Raw genomic sequence first — 18,753 nt, forward strand, 5'->3', positions numbered from 1 at the left:
CTTACATAACTTGAGACTGCAATCCTTGACCATAACCATAATCCACCAAGACACTACAGTCAGCACCCGAGGACATCCTTTGAATGCTAACTCGAGGGAAGTTTGAAAAGCAGCAAGGAGGGTCTGGAGCCCTGTCTTCCTTTCAGGGTGAGATTAAAACAGTCCTCTATCCCAGTATATTGGATATTGAGTGACATGAGGGAAGTGCCCATCTCAGGCTTTACTGGACTACTCCAATATAAAGTGTTCCAATTGTTTTTCAATGCTTGTATTTTTGAAATTTTATGGTGTTCTACTATACTGTGTTTTATGAACTGTAAACCCCCCAGCGAGCAGTACAGAAGAGATGTAACAGTGTACCCTTACAAATTTCTTACTGCAGCAGCTTTACTGGACTGGAATTTCCATCAGCTACATGAAATGTTAGTTACCCATATGGATAAAAAGAGTGACAGATCATTATATGCAAGGTCTGGTTTTCTTCTGTACCAGTTTTTCCAATGTCAGGCATAAATTCAAGAGGTGAAGAGTTCTTAATCCCCGCATGTACAGCAAAGGTGCTAAAATAAGATCCTATGAGCCATTCCCATTCCACTTTTTTCAGTGGTGGTCAAATTTAAGTATCCTAGCAATTTGGTTTGTGTGTCCTCTGGATCTCTTAATGTTTAATTTTAAAAAATCACAATGTATATCAAGATTATTTCCCATGGAAGACAGCCCAGAATATGGATACAGTATAGGTTGTTGTTGAATTATGCATTGCTATTACATGTCAGCCATGTACTATGCTTTTAGTGATGGGTTGTTGACCATGAACAAATCAACATTAACCCAACAACAAATCATGAGTTCTCTTTCTGGGTTGTTTTTGGTTAACAACCCATAGTTAAATCATAACACGTCTACCATGTAATGACAACCCACAATTCAATCATAACCTACAAACCAAACTCAATCCATATTGTGGGTTTTTGTTACGTGCGGATCAGGCCATAGTTTGGAAACTTCTAGAGAACTGCACACAGAATTGCTTTGTTGCTGTCTATTTAACAAAACCTGTAAGACCTGCATACTACCTTGAGGAAGTTCAGCAGTACAAAAGGACCTGCAACCATCTCCAACAGAAAGAGAACCTAGGCAAGACTTGCAAGTCCAAGGAGCTTATTTCAAGAAAAAACTGAAATATTGCTGTAAGATAAGAAAGCAAGAAACAATACTTTTGTATGTTCAGAAACACTTTGAAGCTGCAATCCAGATTAAAGCGATTCCTACCCAGATTAACCTGCTAGGGAGCCCTACCAAAAACAAAACAGAACAGGCTTCCCAGCGGCATACAATTCACACACCCAAGCCTAATATCATGCTTTCCCTTTAAAAGGTTTGAAGCTCAAATTCTGGAAGAAATAGACTTGTGCTCCAGGGGATGGCTCAGAGTAGCAGCATGGTGTGTTCGCATCTTCCAATGAGGATTATAAGTGTGGGTTTGTTTGTGGCTGTCACAACAGGGCAAAGATATGAATATCTTTGTAGCAAGAAAATGTGGAAGTTGAGGTTCATGGAAAATGTGGAAGTTGAGGCTCATCGTGGACTGACCTGTTCAGCTGGTTCCCTGATCTGGTTAGTAATACTCTATGTCCTTTCTAGAAGCTGTTGCTGCAGTCACATGACAGTAATTAATTAACACCACACTAAGAAACAGGCCCCAAAATGGATGAAGGCTGATATAATAGTTAAGGTTCATGATACCAGAGAATGGGATTTACATTGTGATTGTAAAATGCTTGTATACTAAGATTTTAGAATTTATGATTCTTTGCTGACAATTGATCCTGTATTGTTAGGTTTTGTACACCTGATACCGACTTCTAATTAATTGCTATGTTCCATGTAGAAGCCAACAGTTTTCCATCTTGCTAAAAGCTTACTTTCCTGGGCAAACAATTTGGAACTAACAAACATTTTTTATTCTTGTTATTTTAAAAAGGTCAGATAATGTACAAATTGTAGTCTAATTAAATTATTGTAGTCATGTACAAATTGTAGTCTAATTAAATTATAGCAAGAACATTATATTAGCAAAATACAATCCAAACAGCCAAAAATAGATCTTTAATTTTAAATAAGGAACAATTTATTTATGAAATTGGAGGAGTATCTAAATTAGTAACACTATTTAATCCAGATCAAGACAAACTCCAAGAGTAAAATAATAGTAATTACAAAACAAATCTATTAGTATATGAAACCACTGACAAAATAGGAATCTGAGCTTGTTCAACTTCATCCTCATGCTGTCACTTAACATCTTCTGTATCATCCTGAAAATAAGCAACTTTGGTTCCTTTTGACACATATTTGATGTTTTCAACTTCCCCACCACCATTGCGAGGTTTCTGGAAGTGGATGGCAATCATATCTTCTACACACTCTTCCTCTTCCCCCTGTATCTCAATGCCGGTTAATAGTATGGTTTTCCTGGAAAGCCCAGCAAACATCTGATGCAAAGGGGGGGGGGGGGGGGGGGAACACACCACCAATTTAAAAATATTTAAATTGGTACAGTGGAAATTCTGACATGCGAGAGCTCACTTCATGATTCCATTCATTTGCCTGTTTAAAACAGGTCTGTGGCTGAAGGGCCAGTCTAGACATGTTCATAGATATCTCTGTGCACTTTTAACATGCACTTTTTAAAAGTACGAATATGAACCACAGGAAGGGTGGTGTTGCTGATAATAATCAAGATTCTAGCACATGTGCTCTTAATGAAAATGGCTCCTCCAAATTTATCTACACTGCAGGGAGACTGAGAACCTCCATTAGTACGGAGTATTTGCTGCAAGGAATGCTTTAGGCCTAATTTTTAAGGTAATTTTCATGCCCTTCAGTGTTTCTAACTGGCCAGAAGAATAGTGCCTCATATCAAGCCTTTGTTAAATAAACACAGATAGTGTGTCAGAGAGCGGCAACAGTATGGAGGAGGACTTGGCTGGTGCAGGGAATAGCACCCACTCTTCCCAGCATTGTCAAAGTTGGCATGCCAAGGATGACAGGGCCAGCGTAGGGATAAGCATAGGTTCCACACAGCACCAGCCAACTGGGCACCTCCTTCGTACCCCATCAGGCCACCCCAAGGCAGAGATGAAAGAGAACAGTGGGGATTTCTTCAGGGGCTCCATGAGGTGAATGTGGAACCTTCAATGGTCAGAGATTCAAGATGTCTGCTATAAAAGAATTCAGTCAAGAGCATTTAGGTTCTTGATGGTATGTTGAATGTCATTTTGACTTCATTATATACACCTGATTCTGAGGATCTCAAACCAATTGCTTGCCTGATTCTAGCCTTTATGCTTCATTCCCTGTTACCACAGCCCTTTGTAATATGTTGTATTATAAAAGGTGTTCTTTGGAAAGTAGGAGAAATAACTCATATGCTTAACTATTATGATTAAGGCTACATGCTTGCCATACTTATTTGGAAGTGCCATTAAAGTCAGTGCGCTTTACTTCCAAGAAAAGACTGAACTCATGCAATGACACTTCTGATGATTGGAGCCAGTGGTCAAATGGGGAGGGGGAGGGGGAGGGGGAGGGGGAGGCTTGCAAACTGCCATCCTGATATAATTTCCTTACCTGAAATCTTTCCAGCTTGTTCTGAATGACAGGAGAAACCATGATGCTATGAGTGCCTTCACTTGTTGGGAAATGGTATAGCCCAGAAGATTTCACAATATTGTTAATAGCTAGAACACAAAAGAGTGGTACTAAGAAAATGCAGCTTATCCAAATAGCTGAACATCTGAAGGAGACAATTTATTTGGTATGAAGGAAGACTTCCATGCTTTCTTCTTCATGTGTTAAAAGAACACCCCAGCCTTTCACACTCTATTATCACACCTGTCACCTGGTGCACATGAAGAGTGACAGTCTGAACAGGAAAGCTTCCTGCACCAGATGAGGCTCTCATGTGATTAAGAACTCGGGGTTCTTAATTGTGGGGAGAGCCCCCACAGGTATAGGAAGCTTGCCTGTTCAGAAGGGGATTAGAGTCAAATCCTGAACTGCATGTTAATAATTTCCACATTCGTTTTAGCAGTGTAGGTATTCATTTAAACAAACAGCACACTATTATACTAAGCCAAGTTCATAAAGCAGAACAAAAATCACCCAGGACTGATTAGTGCATTCTGGCACTAAGCACTAAGGAGGAGTCAGAAGAACAACAATGCTTGGCCTCCTTGGACCAGATCATGGACTTGGAAGAGAAGAATATAATGATCACTGTTGTTATACGTTGCTGCACTACCAGAAGAACCAAGGGGGTTGCACCTTCAACCACCAGTTCTCCATGCAAGTCATCCAGCAGGTCAGGACTTGGTCCAGACAAGATATGTAATTGGACATGTCCTTCAAATGTACCTGGACTTGAGAAGTCATATTATGCAGTATTTATTAATGTTAAACTTTTTTAGACCGTCCCTTACCGTGGTCTCAGGATGATTTAACAATAAGACAAAATACAATAAAACACAGCATCCTAGTCAAATTCTTAGCCAATCAAGACGACCCATATTAAAATAGTCAAACCTTAAAACATTGGGAAAATAAAAAGGTTTTAGCTTGGCGCCGAAAAGAATAAAGTGACTATGCCAGGCGAACCTCTCTGGGGAGTGAATTCCACAATTGGGGCACCACCACAGAGAAGGCCCTTGTCTGGGTACTCACCCTCCTAATCTCCTTCAAAGAGGGCTTCTAGAGAAGGGCCTCTGGCCCAGATCTTAAGGGGCAGGAAGGAGACATCCCTTCAGTTAACCAGGCCCTAAGCCACTTAGGGCTTTATAGGTCAGCACCAACATCTTAAATTGGGCCCAGACTTCACTTGGTAGCCAGTGTAGGTGGTGTTGTGTGTTCATATCTGCCGGTCCCTGTTAACAACCTGGTGGCTCTGTTCTGGACCAGCTGAAGTATCTGGACCATCTTCAACGGCAGCCCCATGTAGAGCACATTACAGTAGTCCAACTGGGAAGTTACCAGCACATGAGTCACCATTACCAGGCACTGCTCATCCAGATAGTGGCACAACTGATAAAACAGCCAAAGCTGAAGGAAAGCTTTCCTTGCCATAGCTGTCCCCTGGGATTCCAGGGACAGTTCCGGATCGAGGAGCACTCCCAAACTGCGCACCCTGCCCTTTAGGGGGAGTGAACCCCATCCAGAACAGGGTTGGAAACACCTACCCACTGAAATCAACACAACATGCAACACAGTCACAGACCCTAGAAAGTTAACAGAATGCTTCAGTAATTACCCATAGGTTGGCTCAATATAATGAGGGCCATCTGAGAGCTTGGGTCATAAGCCACGGACTGCACCTCTCCTCCCAGTTTAGTTTTGCAAAAAAACAGTTCCAACTTGTCTTTCATCCATTCCACAGGGATGTTTAGGTGTGGAATATTAGAAACATTAAGCTTCCTTTGAGAAATATTTGCATGAAGCTGTAAAAATAATACAGGGCAATTTTGAAATTACACATGTAAAATAAAATCCAGAAGTAAAGTCATGTTAACCTACAGCAACCCTAACATGCCACAATCATAAGAGCTTTCATTGACAAGCACATCCTCCAGCCATCTGTAAAGTAAAATAGAACACAACTGTTATTCATTAACTTAAGGGCCAAACATTTCTCAAATTCAAGGTGAGAAGATCGTAAATATACAGATTGAGGTATGATGCAACAGAAAAATTCATTAAGGTGAGAGCAGTTGCCGGCATTTATAACACAGCTTTTACTATGTCACATGTGAGAGTTTTCACACCAGCATTGGTCACCAAGAATATCTGGTGCTGGTATAGAAGCCTTATAGGGTCAGGAGAAGCAATGTGCCAAGCCATGCTTGTTATATTATCTGGAATGTGATAATTTGCATGGAGAATGTGTCTATTTTGAAGGGCAGACAACATGTGGCCTGCCTCTGGGCCCGTAAAATGGCCTTCAGAACTAACCTGTGGACAACTGTGGTCTGATCTGAGATTTGAACCCTTGCCAGTGAGGTCTCAGTCCAATGCTTTGCCTGCTAGAATGTGGTGTGCACAGAATATCTTACAGAGAAATGAGAAGCCAACTTTCTTTTCCACAGGATTCCAGATACCTACGAATCTATGAGACTGAAACACATACTCCCGCAAATCCAGATCTAGCAACATCTCCCCCCGCTTTACTCCAAAGTAGACCAAGTAGTGCCAACCTGGACTGTAACATGCTAGGGGCATATACAATCCCTAGCATATTAGGTGTCCTGTGTCTACTCTAGAATTAAATAAATGTGTGTTTTGGCCTGTGAGTTGCATTCTCTATATTCTCACCAGTGTAGAGTTAAAACTGTCTTGCCATGATAATTCGGTTACCTCAAATATGATTCCTGTTTCCAGAATAACAGGCTGGGCTCTCACAACTATCTTCTCTTTTTCCAGGTTCACAGTATGACATTTTCCCACTAGTCCTTGGGCAACTGAAGGATAACATGCAAATAGGTTTCCATAATTATGTATTCGCAAAGAGAACACTCTTTACATTACAGTTTGTTGTGTTTTTGTGGCTTTGAAAGTTCACATAAACTATGCAGTCATATAATGAAAATATGCTACAAAGCTACTGTCAGCAGCAATGGCGTTACAGCAAGACTAGTGCCCAATATCCCTGAAAACTCTGAAGCCTTTTCAACCCAGAATAACAAACCGGCCCACCCTGTACCTACCCTGAGACCTGGCGCCCCTAGATTTTGGGGCTACAACTATCAGCATTCCAGACTATTGGCCATGCTGGTTTGAGCTGATGGGACAGAAGTCCGAATGTCTGAAGGGCACCAGGTTTACGAAGGCTGCCCTACAGTGTTGCTTCTGGCAGTTGTGAGACTCTCTTGCTGAGCCAGTGTCTCTTTGCTTGGTTCCAACATCTACCTTAGCAAGAACACTATTGATATCATGGCTGGTTCTTTCAATATGAACAGTGAAGCAGCTGCCTCAGACAGCATACTCCAGGCACCATTAACAGGCATTGTATTGTAACTTATATAGTTTATTCTTTTTTTTTTCCTTTACCAAGGCTTCTGTAGATAAATTTCTGGTGTCAAAATATCCTGGCATGGACCACTTGGGTAGCATTAATGCACAAGTAAGTGATGAAATGTAAACAAGAATTGGCTCTAAGTAGGGATATGCGAGGGGTGGGAATCTGTTGGAATCCCTGGGCTTGGCTCCCCAGAATTGTCTGCTTTGCACGGGCTTAGATTCTGAATTCCCAGCAAGCGCACCCAACATTCATTCACGGCGGAGCGCTTGCCAGGAATCAATTCCCACACACTGTGCAAGCAGCATCCATCTTCCACACCACCTGCAGCAGCCCAAACAGCCACCGGGGGCTCAATTCCTGGCAAGCCCCGTGCGAGAACTAGCACTGTCCCTCTTCCATGCCATGTGCCGCAACAATCTGGACTGCAGCAGCTGACACACAAGAAGGCTGGCTGCACAGGGCTCACCAAGAATGCAGCCCCGTGCAGCCACTAGCAGCATCTTTCTTCCACACCACCTGCACCAGCCTTTGTGCTGCTGCACCTGACACAGAAGGTGGTCCTGTTTGCACAACCTTTGTTCTGACAGCATTCACAGACTTCCTCTCAGGTCAGCTTGCTTTGCAAGAGACAGTCTGCTAATACTAGAGGGATTGCATTAGGATTCATCCCACCCCAAGCCTAGCCCTAAGCTCTTCCTACCAAGGGAGAGAAAACACTTGCTTAACCCAAACTTCCTTGCTTAAAAATGAGTACTCATATATTTGAATATACATTTCATACCCTTTTCTTCTTCAAATGTGATGAGAGCTTCTCCTTGACTCAGCTTGAAAGGGAATTTTGTAGCTACATGAAAAACGTAGGATATGTTCGTATGTGCATTTTCATTCTTGACATTCTCCAGTCGCCTAAATACCATTTTCTTCTCAGGCATATATTTTCTGAACTAATATTTTAGAACAAAAAGCAAAGATGACAACAACAACAAGATTAAGTTTGTTTTAAAAAAATGAATAAATTTTAGCTACTAGGGAGAAGGTTTCAATCGTATATATTCCCAAAGTATCTGCTTATTTCTCAAACTTAAGAGTGTCATTATATAAGTGCAAATATATTTCACATGACCTAATGATAGCACAAATTATGGGGCAAGGGGTTACCTTTTGCTATGGTCACATTTGTATTATTTTAGAAAATCAGAGAGATTATTTTAGTTTTGACTAAAAGAAAATGTCCAGAACTGAGCCTTACGATTGCATTAAGGGCTTTTTTAACCTTATCATCAAGCACTGTTTTAAGCATTTTTTTTCTCCTGGGGTATTAACCTCCTCCCAACACACACACACACACACACACCAAACAAGTATTATACAGTGCAGCTACTTCCTGTGCAATGCTGCTGTCATAAACATTATTAACTTCTTTGCAACTTTTCAAAAGCAAAACACAAACTGTTCTTCTGGACAGAATTTAAAATAACAACAGTATTCCAGTCTTCTACAAAGGAGCTCAGAGCAGCATTTTAGCCTCACATCAATCCTGGATGGTTGTGTTTCTCAAGACTGCCTTCATACCAAGCTAGCTCTATTGCTAATTAGTTCTAAGTTCACTAATTACTGCTGATTAGTAAGGATTAAACCCAAGCTTCCCACATCTTGATCCAATATTCTAGTTGCTATAATGCATAATAGTGACAGAAGTGTTTCCCCCATGTGGACTTCCAATGAACAGCTCTTTGGCCACTGTAGACAAAAGGATGATAGGTCTCTGCCATGACCCAGCAGAGCTCCTTATAAAGACTGCACTGGTTAGCTGCTGGGGCAAATTACTCCATTCAGGCTTTAACACTATGCTCACTTAACTGGGTGTAAGGCCTGCTGAACTCAAGGTGATTTATTTCTGAACAGATATGTATCAGATTGCAGCATTAGGAAGATTTTAATTTGTAGTACACTACAAATTCACAGAAACAAGGTGTGGTACTTTTTTTTTCCAAACCACAAGATGGCAAATCCTGTTCAATTATTTAGGAAAACCTGAAATGTTCTTAACTACATTTAATGCTTTAGGCAACCTTGCTCAAAACCATTTCATCCTTATTTTCACTATCTCATCATACTGAATAAAGATATGTGATGCTGAAAGTTAAATGAAAAAAAGAGAAGTTACCCAAAAGCGCTGCATTTGCTTAGGTTTCTTCTCTGCAATTTTAATTTTAAGTCTCTCTATTTTCCTTCTCAGAAAATTATTTTCTTCCTCTATGTCAGAAAGGCTCCTCTGCAAAATAAGAAAAATCAAAATATCCATTAATTGGGCATACCTGATGTTGCGAGAAAAATATTTTTCCTCGTTTAATCATCTGCTAAACAGCACCAACAGCCTGGCAATCACTATAAAGCTAGAATTTGTGCAAATGTTTTAAGAAAACTCCAATTTTATTGAACCTGAACTGGATCAATATAATCCAATATAACAAACCCCCAAATCTGTTCTGAACTAAATTAGAACTATTAAAGATTACATTATCTAAAACAAGAGTGTCTTTGATACAGCAGAGGCTTCTACAGCAAACGAATTTTTGACTTCTGTCCCCTTCTCTTACATTCTGTACCACATCCCACACTGATCCACAAGGGATCCTATCACAGTGAAACAGGTTTTTACTGACCACACAATGTTGTAAGGAGAATCAGTAAAAACTGTCTTCTTCCCTTTTGCCAGTGAACAGAGTTCCACTAATGGAATTTTGATCCCAAGCCAATCAGTTTAAGGTGAAGGTGATGCCTCCTTTCGAACACTGGAGTCCTGGCTCCGATTCTGCTAGAATTCTGAAGGGGCTTGATCTGTCTAGATATTATTTTCACCATAGGGCTACATTTTCCAACTCTTGACTACACTGTGAAGTCAATTCACCACCCACAGCGACATTCAACATCACACTGGACTCCTGCTCAGGCCGTGGGACTTCTTCTCCCTCCTGCAGTCCTCCTCCCCCACTCAGATCTGCTCCAAACATTCCCTGACCAAATGGAACAGTCTGCAGGACGGCAAAGGAATGTGCAGGAATCCACTTGAAAAGCAGTGTCTGGCAGACTAGCAAGGTTAGATACAACCTATTTCAGGATGTTTGTATAGAGCTTTTCCTCACTTGTAATCCAAGTCACCTGGCAGAGCTGCCTGCGTAATGGCTTCCATTTGTGCAATGAGTTTTGCCATTGGATTATGGAAATGTTATGTTCTTTGGAGCCCAAACCATCTTTTTGCTCAATGACCAGAAAAAGGAAAGTGAAAGAAGAATGCCACTAAAACCTGCGTATAGAGTTTTGGGATGGAGCAGGCTGTAAATCAAGTTTGTAGATAATTTTCATCAAAGTATGTAGATAATAGTCAACCCAGTCTGAATTAAATAATGCCAAGTCTCTGAAAAATGGGAAAGCTAGTTTACCATTTCAACTCACAGTTTCAAATTCTTCTATGAACTCCCACAACTTTTATGATCTACATCATTGTTTATGGTATCCTTACTTGGAAAAAAAAAACCCTTGTTCCTTTGCAATGCAAAACAACCTTTTTCTACTAGGGCCACACAACTATAAAACACACAGCACAACAGCCCTGACTGATCAGTGCCTGAAGTCTTTAGACAGTACTGCAAGAGTTTGTTTTCTGCTTCAGTGTTATGGATACTTAATGCTTAATTTCTATGAGATTTTAAGTTATATTTTTACAAATGTGTGCATGCTGAACTGCCTGATCATTTTTCTTCTTTTACCTGATATTGACATCTATTTCATATGGCATAGCAGAATGCAGCATTGCTGCAAAATTCACTGAAACAATGTATGTGTATAAAATGTAAATTATTTTTAAATAGGAACTATAAATTTTGAAAACATGCAATATGAATAATAAATAAAAATTATGGATAAAATTAAGTTATGCATGAGCAGTTACTAAAGTGGCTAGGCCTATGGTCAAATGTCTAGATCGTTTAGCCACTGGACAGCAGTACCCTCAAGATGGGGTAGCTCCTGCAGGGAGCCAGGAGAGCTTCTGAGGGGGTATTTCATCGTAAGGTGGTGTAGAGTTTGCGGGCCATTCCCACAGTCAGAATGGTCGACCAGCCCCCATTCGTGTTTCCAGTATTGGCACCCGCCATGATTAGTTCAAATCCAACCTGATAAACATGATCTAAATTAATGTAAGATGTACATGTGTGTGCACACGCACACACACGCACACTCAAACGCATTTTGTTTCAGCAGAAATCTAGAGGCATCTACTTGTTCCACTCCATAAGCAACCTAGTGTTCTGAACGCAGACATCTTAATATTGTTTACTATTATCCTATTTATTGCTCAAACCCATCCATTAATTTGAGAACTGAACTCCTTTTTTTTCTCAGTGTTAATTCAGATTATGCCTTTGCCCCAGTGGTATGAAACAGACAGAAACCCACTGTGGTGTATATTCTATAGGGACATTCACGCTGCACTCATCTCCCCTTTGATGAACCAATTTGTGGGCTGTACAGGACAACAATACATCTATATATTACTGTCTGACACTAATCCAATGTTTACATATAATGTCACTATTTTTTTGCAGCCGCAATAGATATTTGCAGAGGGATTTTGCAAGAGTGCAGACCTACCTATTTAACTGGCGGAAAGATTAACATCTGGGGAGTAATGCCATCTATCCAATATAACTGATGTGCATCCCAGTCTAATACTAGCATTAAAATAGTATATTGTGTTGAAATGTTTATCATTTGGAATGGGGATATAAATAGAGCGACCAGGTTGCTGACGAGGACTGGGCATTATTCTCATATAACCCCAGTCCTCTACCAGCTTCACTGGTTCCCCATCGAAGTCTGGGCTCAATTCAAGGTGTTGGCAATCACTTATAATAAGCCCTTAATGGCTTGGGACCCGGATACCTAAAGAAACGCCTGCGGCTGTATTTGCCCTCCCGCCCCTTGAGATCGGCAGCAGAGGCTCTCCTCCGGGAGCCCTCCGGGAGAGATATCAGGAAGCAAAGCACCCAGAGGAGGGCTTTCTCTGCGGTGGCACCCCATCTGTGGAATGTGCTCCCCAGAGAGGTCCACCTGGCACTGTCATTTTTCGGCACCAGGCCAAGATCTTTTTATTCAAACAGTATTTTAATAATGTTTACTATTTATATATTTTAATTGTGCAGCCAGTGTGTTTCCAGGTTTTAATTGTAATTGTTTTATTTATTTACTTCTGTGAGCCATCCTGAGGCTATGTAGCAAGGGGACGGCATATAAAAACTTTAAATAAGTAATAAATAAATAATATTGTATAAGGCATACATTTTAGAACTGACTCTGGGGAATTATAGCATATTAGCACTGCTACGTACACCTTATAACTAATGGTTAATATTTACCAATATTTTCCCAATATTTCTGTATTGCCTTTTAATGCTTTACTTTGGTCTGGTCTTATTGATTGAATGAATGAATGCAGACTAAGCTCAGGAAGACAAGCATGTGAAATGCTACAACAGGACATTCCTGCTTTATTGATAGCTTTATTCAGGCAGGTCATGAATTCTCCATTTCTTTATGTCTACATACCCTTCCTGTATGCCTTTTGAGAAAAAGTAGTGCTTAATACTACTTAATCCCGATTTTCTGACTGACCTACTCCCTTTGATAAAGTGTTCCTAGCCCCTAAATTCCCTTTAGGCCCCCAAATCTAAAAACACTGGTTGCAATTGAACAGTTTACTTTTAAAACAACTTATTAAAATCATCTGGGCAGTTCACAACAGTCTGTACTACTTTGTTTCTAACAAAACATTATAGAGGCGTAAGAATTATTTCTAGTATTTACTTCCCCTGCATACAGCCACTACAGCACAGGTGCATTTACAGCAGCCATTAGTCTGGAACTTGAAACCTGCTGCCCCGAGCCAAATTTGGCCCACCAGCCTTCCCAATACAGCTTGTCAAGGCCTCCCCTCCAGAAGCTCCTGCTCCTTAGGGATGGGAAAAGGAAACTGGGTTTGCTTGGAGCTGCCATTTTAAGATTGCACTGGTGCCTGAAGAGGCAGTGGCTAACACTGCTGCACCCTCCTTGAAACAATAGCTACACAAGGCTACCTGGTGCCTTGCAATGGTGGCTTCCAACGGGAAAGGCAAAGGGTAATTGAAGCCATGTTGAAGAGGGAGCTGCTCCCGTGGTTTGTGTGTGAATGCATGCAGGAGAGCAGGGATGGGGGTCCCTCTGCCCTCAACATTCTTCCCTACAACCAAAAGAAGTTCCCCAACTGCTTTAATTGTTACTATTAAGCTTGTGTCTCTTTCACAAAGCACTCCGCTACGCAAAGAACACCTAGGACTTCAGCAGAGCAAAGGCTTAGCTTCCAAATCTGTTTTAACGGCCAAGTCTCAACCTGAAGCATGACAGAGAATAGTAGTGTACCTTTGAACATGGGCAAAGGGCACTTTCCTCACCTCAAGCAAAGTACAATGAGCAGTTTACTATTAAGCATAAGAGCAAGCTTTCCAAGGCATAGATATTTCAGGTTTGAGGCTCAGTTCCATTCTATAGACACCATCATTTCCTCTCATTAACTATTTGCATATTGTCTTGCAATTGCAGTATATGGATTAACTACTTGTTTAGGTTATAGTCCACCTGTATGCTTGTTTTCTTCCTTATGTTCTAGATCCTTCACTCTTTAAAGTTCCTTATCCACCAAGTTTTTTTAAGCCTGTCAGACTTGTATGTTCTTGCATTTCCCTGAGTTTCAGGGCTTCAAATGAAACCCCACTACAAGGTCTTTAAAGCATGTAACCAGTTGCAATGTATAGCCTATATAAACAGCTCATCTGTGAATGCGCCATACAGGACGTACCTTCCACTCTTCCAGTTTTTTACATTCTTCTGACATCCCACATTCCTCCACAGTCTACAAAACAAAAGTTAACAGGAATATTTATCTTCATTTTGCAGCATGTATTGGAAACCATTACAGAACTACACCTTTTGCCAAATACAAAAGCATCCTACAGACAAAAACAAAGCCCAGTGATGTTACTAGGTAGTAAGAAAATGCATACAATCTACAGTGGCAAGTTTTCATTTGTTTAACTGGAACTGCATGAGTACCTACAGAATTTGCTTTCAGCATTATCAGTTCCATAGGATTTTCCATTACACATGCACATGGAATCTCGGTGTTCTCAATACTCTGTAAAACACAATAAAAACATATATGCTTTACTTTATATAAAATTCAGTTTGTTTAATTTGTTTAACAGGAACTGTGTGAGCACTGACATAATGTATCTTCAATTGATCTAGTTTTTTAAGAAGTTCCATCTCATTTACTACCCCTGGAATTTGACCTTTTTCCATGCTCTATAAAACACAAACAATATATCATCTAGAAATCAGAAACACAAGCTTTAATTTGTTTAGTCATAACTATATAAACACTTGCAGAACTTACCTTCAATGATCCTAGTTCGTTTGGATATCCCATCTTATTTAAATGTGTTCCTAGAATACTAGCTTTCTCTGCACTCTGTAAAACAGTCAGAAATACATAGATAATTGCAATTAAAGGTGCAAGCTTTAATTTATTTAAGTGGAACTGTATGAGCACTTACAGGATTTATCAATTGTTCTGTTTCCCTCAGATTTTCCTTCTCATTTACAAGTGCTCCTTCTTCTACCCTCTATGAAACACAGTAAGGAATACACAAAAAAGATAAATTATGTGAAAATCAGTGGTCCAAGTTTAAGTTTGTTTCATCAATAGATTAACCAACTAAGGGAGTGATCCTTGACCACTGATCTCAGGGACCATAGTATTGTTCCATTTGAGAAAGAGGAGTCAGAGCCAACTCCTCTGTCCTATTCCCTCCCAACTGAAATGGAAGGGACCATGCTAGCTGCCCTCCAAGGTCAGAAGAGTAACTGCAGAAGAAGCAGAAAAGAGGCTTTCTGAGGGACAGGGAGGCAAAGAGACCGGAGAAGCCAGGCTACAAGATACTCTGAGCCTCTTCCAGTTTCCTTCCCTCTTCTGGTGGTGGCCAACTTCGTGCAATCTCACAAGTTTCTTTGCATATACAAAGACATCCTATGTCTTTGCTGATATAAGCACACAGGGCTTTTCTACACTGGGAGAATCTTGGCCCAGCCAGATTTCCCACACATACGTGCACACAGGTTTACGTGTGAGCACTGATACATGTATGCAGCTTATTCACGAAGGGAAGAGGTGGTGAAGGAGTAAGGCGGGTGAACAGGGAAGAGTGGGGTTACATAGCATAGCCATGCAAACCCCTACCATGTTCTTTTAATCCCCAGGGTACCCTAATATTTGATGCAGCATTGGAGTTTTACTAGAATTTGGCAAGTCATGGTTTCAGCTCCTTACCAGAATATTAGCAGTTACAACTTACTTTACAGAGCTGCTTTGAAGAATGATATTGTACATCATTTCATATGGTTAAAACGTGATATATAAATGATTAGCTATAATTACAGAACCATCTCACTAATAAGAAATGAGTACAATAAGCTGTCACTACACTGCATCAATAGGGTGTGTCTACACTGCATCAAGATAGCAAAAGTTCTGTAATTTATATAAAGAGAGCGAGGTGCTTAAATAAGCAGCAATCAGTTATTCACAGACAATACTCACATGGCAGCACAGTGAGAATGTGTTGAACAAATAAGGGAGGCACTTTCTCGGCTTGGTCATGTCCCTAATAAACCTAGCATTCCACTTCAAACACAGCAGCAAACACAGTGGCTGCATTCACACATGACAGTGAACCAATGCACACAGTGCGATTCCTTACCTGGCTGCTGAGTTCAGGAAATCGCCTTATTTCCATACTTGCGAGGTTTCCACTCTCCTCCATCATTTCTCCTAATGGAAGCAAATATCCCATTAGCCCCCACAGCTGCAACTCAGTCCCAGTGCTCACTGCACCTGCCTTTCCTCCATCGGTCTGCACCGGCCCTCATCCAGCTACCCCTGGTTTGTGACCTTACTCACCAGAGCAGAACTGTCTAGAGTACTGCTAGAGTTGCACTCCCTTGTCCTGCCGTGCTCCATGCCGAAGTTTAAGCATGCCCACCCACACCCAAACCTCTCCCTTGCTGATGTGTCCGTGTTCCCTGCATAGAGGGCTCACACAGACTGCCAGGGGCCAACCCCCCCCCCCCCCCCGTGCTAAGGCACATGGGAAGTATCACTGCAAAAGGCAGTGTCCGCCCCTGCCCACCTCAAGCCACTGCTGCAGCCACCTCCTCCACCCCCCCCTCAGAATACACCTCCCCCCCCCACCACCACCTGCACCATCACCTGTTAAGGCAGCACACCCTGGCACACTCCCCCCATACCAGGGCATGCTGAGTGACTTCATCCGATGCTGCCCCTCACCCCCACTCCACCCAACCCCACAGCCAACCCTCCCCACAAGAATCACACCCCTGTTGCAAAGCACGTCTTTATTTCTGCAGCATCGTGGGGACTTGGGGGCAGGGGAAGGGTGGCTGGGCCACAGAGAAAGCGTGCCAGGCATTAATAAAAACTAGCAGGCTCTTCTGCTGGCACACAAAACTCTCCTTCCCTACCACTATCCCCCCCCCACAGCACCCCCCCACGCTAGCATGGATCCAGCTGTTGGATGCCAATGCCTGACTCCTGCTGTTCACTATATCTAGCACTACCCTTCACTGCAGACATAAGCCTACATGTTTAAACACATGGCTAGCTTGCAGCAGGGCACCGGGGCTCCTTGAGCCATTCATGGGGGTGCAGGAGGGAAGCATCTGTGTTCATCCACCACCCCACACACCTCTCTCCTGTGAGGGGCAGGCAGGAAGCCCTGAAAGTCACTCTAACCTGGCTACTGCTAGGGAGTAGCCAGTATCCACGCCACGCTGGCTGCTCTACCGGTGGAACCCGCATGGACCCATGCGCCTCATTTCTGGCAACAGTGGAGCTTGTGGAAAGATGGGAATGGAAAAAAGGGCAGGAGGCAGAGCAGGGAACGTGGACTTTCCAGGGAGAGCACCCCATGTGTGGGCTGACAGGCTGCTCTTGCGGGGCAGCTTTGCAGAGGGCACCTGACTGGGGAATGGATTATGGGAGCTGCAATTCAATACTGGCTGGCAGCTTATGGGAATGAGCCAGTCATAGACTCTCAGCCTACCTTTCCTCGCAGAGTTCTTGCTGTGAGGATAAAACGGAGAGGAGGAGGAGGATTATGCACGTCACGCTGAATTCCTTGAAAGGAAAAAGAAGGCAGAATATATATATTTTAAAAAAATCAATCCGGAGCGTGCCCTGTTGGGGAAGAATGGTCTAGGAACTACTATGGGCCACTCAGTCCCACTGCGGCGCAGGGCTGCGTCGAACAGGTGAGAGGGGAAGCGCTCGCCCTTCCCTGCCGCTCCCCTGACGGCAGCCGTCCTCCGCCAGGTGATCCCCGCTGGCGGGGAGCGGGTTCCTGCTGCAGGCAAGACAGAGGCGATGAGGCAGCAGTTCACCGTTTGGTCGACCCTCTTCGCCAACAACAGTGGAGTTTTCTTCAAAACGAGGGTAGTATTATTTCAAATGTCCAACACGACGCTCAGATTGAGAACTTACATGCAAGATTTTGCCAGCGTCTAGGAAGGAAAAGCCAGAAGCACCGAAGCCTCCTTACCCTGTTTGCGACAGGACTGTCTCCCCCGTCGCCGCCGCCGCCGCCGCAGCAAAGGAAACTGCTTTCAGTTTCGCTTCTAAAAGCTGCCACGAAGTTTGCGAAGAGGGAAGTTTTGCAAAGCGGGGAGGAAAGCAGGGGAGCGGCAGGACGACCCCGCGACGGCGTGCAGGCCATTCCCCGCGAGGGCGCACACTTACGAGCGGGGGCGCAGGTGGCGGGGCGCGGGGGGGGCGCCCGCGTCCCCGGGCGTCTCGGAGCCTCGGCGAAGGCGAGTGGGCGGCGGCGGCCGCTGCTCTTTTCTGGAAGTCACGTGAGGCGGAGGAGGGGGGGCGATGTCTTGCCTCGGAGATCTCCCTGCCTCCTTCAACCCTTCATCTTCCATCCTACATCTTGGGCCTCGGTTTTGTTTTCGGTTTTCCCTCCCGCTGGAGTTCTCGGGCAGGGAGTTCGTAGCAAAGCACACGGCGCTTGTCATTATCCAGGGTTCCAGACCTTGCCCGACCCCCTCTGTGCCCTGTTTTAGCAGTTTTCTGCTCCGGCTCAGCGACGGGCTGGCGCAGAAACCGTCCCAGGAGCTGAGCCCCCATTCTGCGAGCAGAGAAGGCCCAAGCTCCATCCACAGCACCAGTTTTTAAATAAATACCAAGTGGCGTGGGGGGGGGGGAAGCTGCTACCTTAGAGCCAGTGCAGAGGGAGCGTCTCCCGAGTAGAACAGGCAACGAGAGACCAGGTGGACGTGCTATCCGATAGTTTCTATGTTCTTGAGCTGGCACACAGGAATGTGTGTGTGTGTGTGTGTGTGTGTGTGTATATGTATGTGTTAATTTCTATACCATCCAATATCCAAAGCTTTCTCATAACAATTAAAACCATAATGTACAGCATGATAAAGCCAGCTTTTCTTCTTTTTTTACCCCCCCCCCCAAACCCTATAATATAAACCAAAGTGAAAACCAGCAGCAATCTAAAGAT

At 43.0% G+C, this 18,753-nt stretch overlaps 1 protein-coding gene across 1 annotated transcript; it reads right to left on the bottom strand.

Annotated features, from left to right (window-relative positions):
* Positions 1-1,941: 1,941 nt before the first annotated feature.
* On the bottom strand, positions 1,942-18,077 carry NMI (N-myc and STAT interactor). Its single transcript, XM_044438298.1, has 12 exons — positions 17,979-18,077; positions 15,925-15,995; positions 14,722-14,790; positions 14,562-14,636; positions 14,223-14,300; positions 13,965-14,018; positions 9,240-9,347; positions 7,854-8,016; positions 6,409-6,512; positions 5,309-5,495; positions 3,634-3,743; positions 1,942-2,495 (listed from the first exon to the last, which is right to left on the bottom strand). The coding sequence occupies exons 2-12, from the start codon at positions 15,988-15,990 to the stop codon at positions 2,295-2,297; spliced, it is 1,215 nt and encodes a 404-aa protein (XP_044294233.1). The 5' UTR covers positions 15,991-15,995; positions 17,979-18,077; the 3' UTR covers positions 1,942-2,294.
* Between the last annotated feature and the right edge of the window lie 676 nt (positions 18,078-18,753).

Source organism: Varanus komodoensis, unplaced genomic scaffold, assembly GCF_004798865.1.
Source record: "Varanus komodoensis strain SLA01 unplaced genomic scaffold, ASM479886v1 scaffold32, whole genome shotgun sequence".
Taxonomy (NCBI): Eukaryota; Metazoa; Chordata; class Lepidosauria; order Squamata; family Varanidae; genus Varanus; species Varanus komodoensis.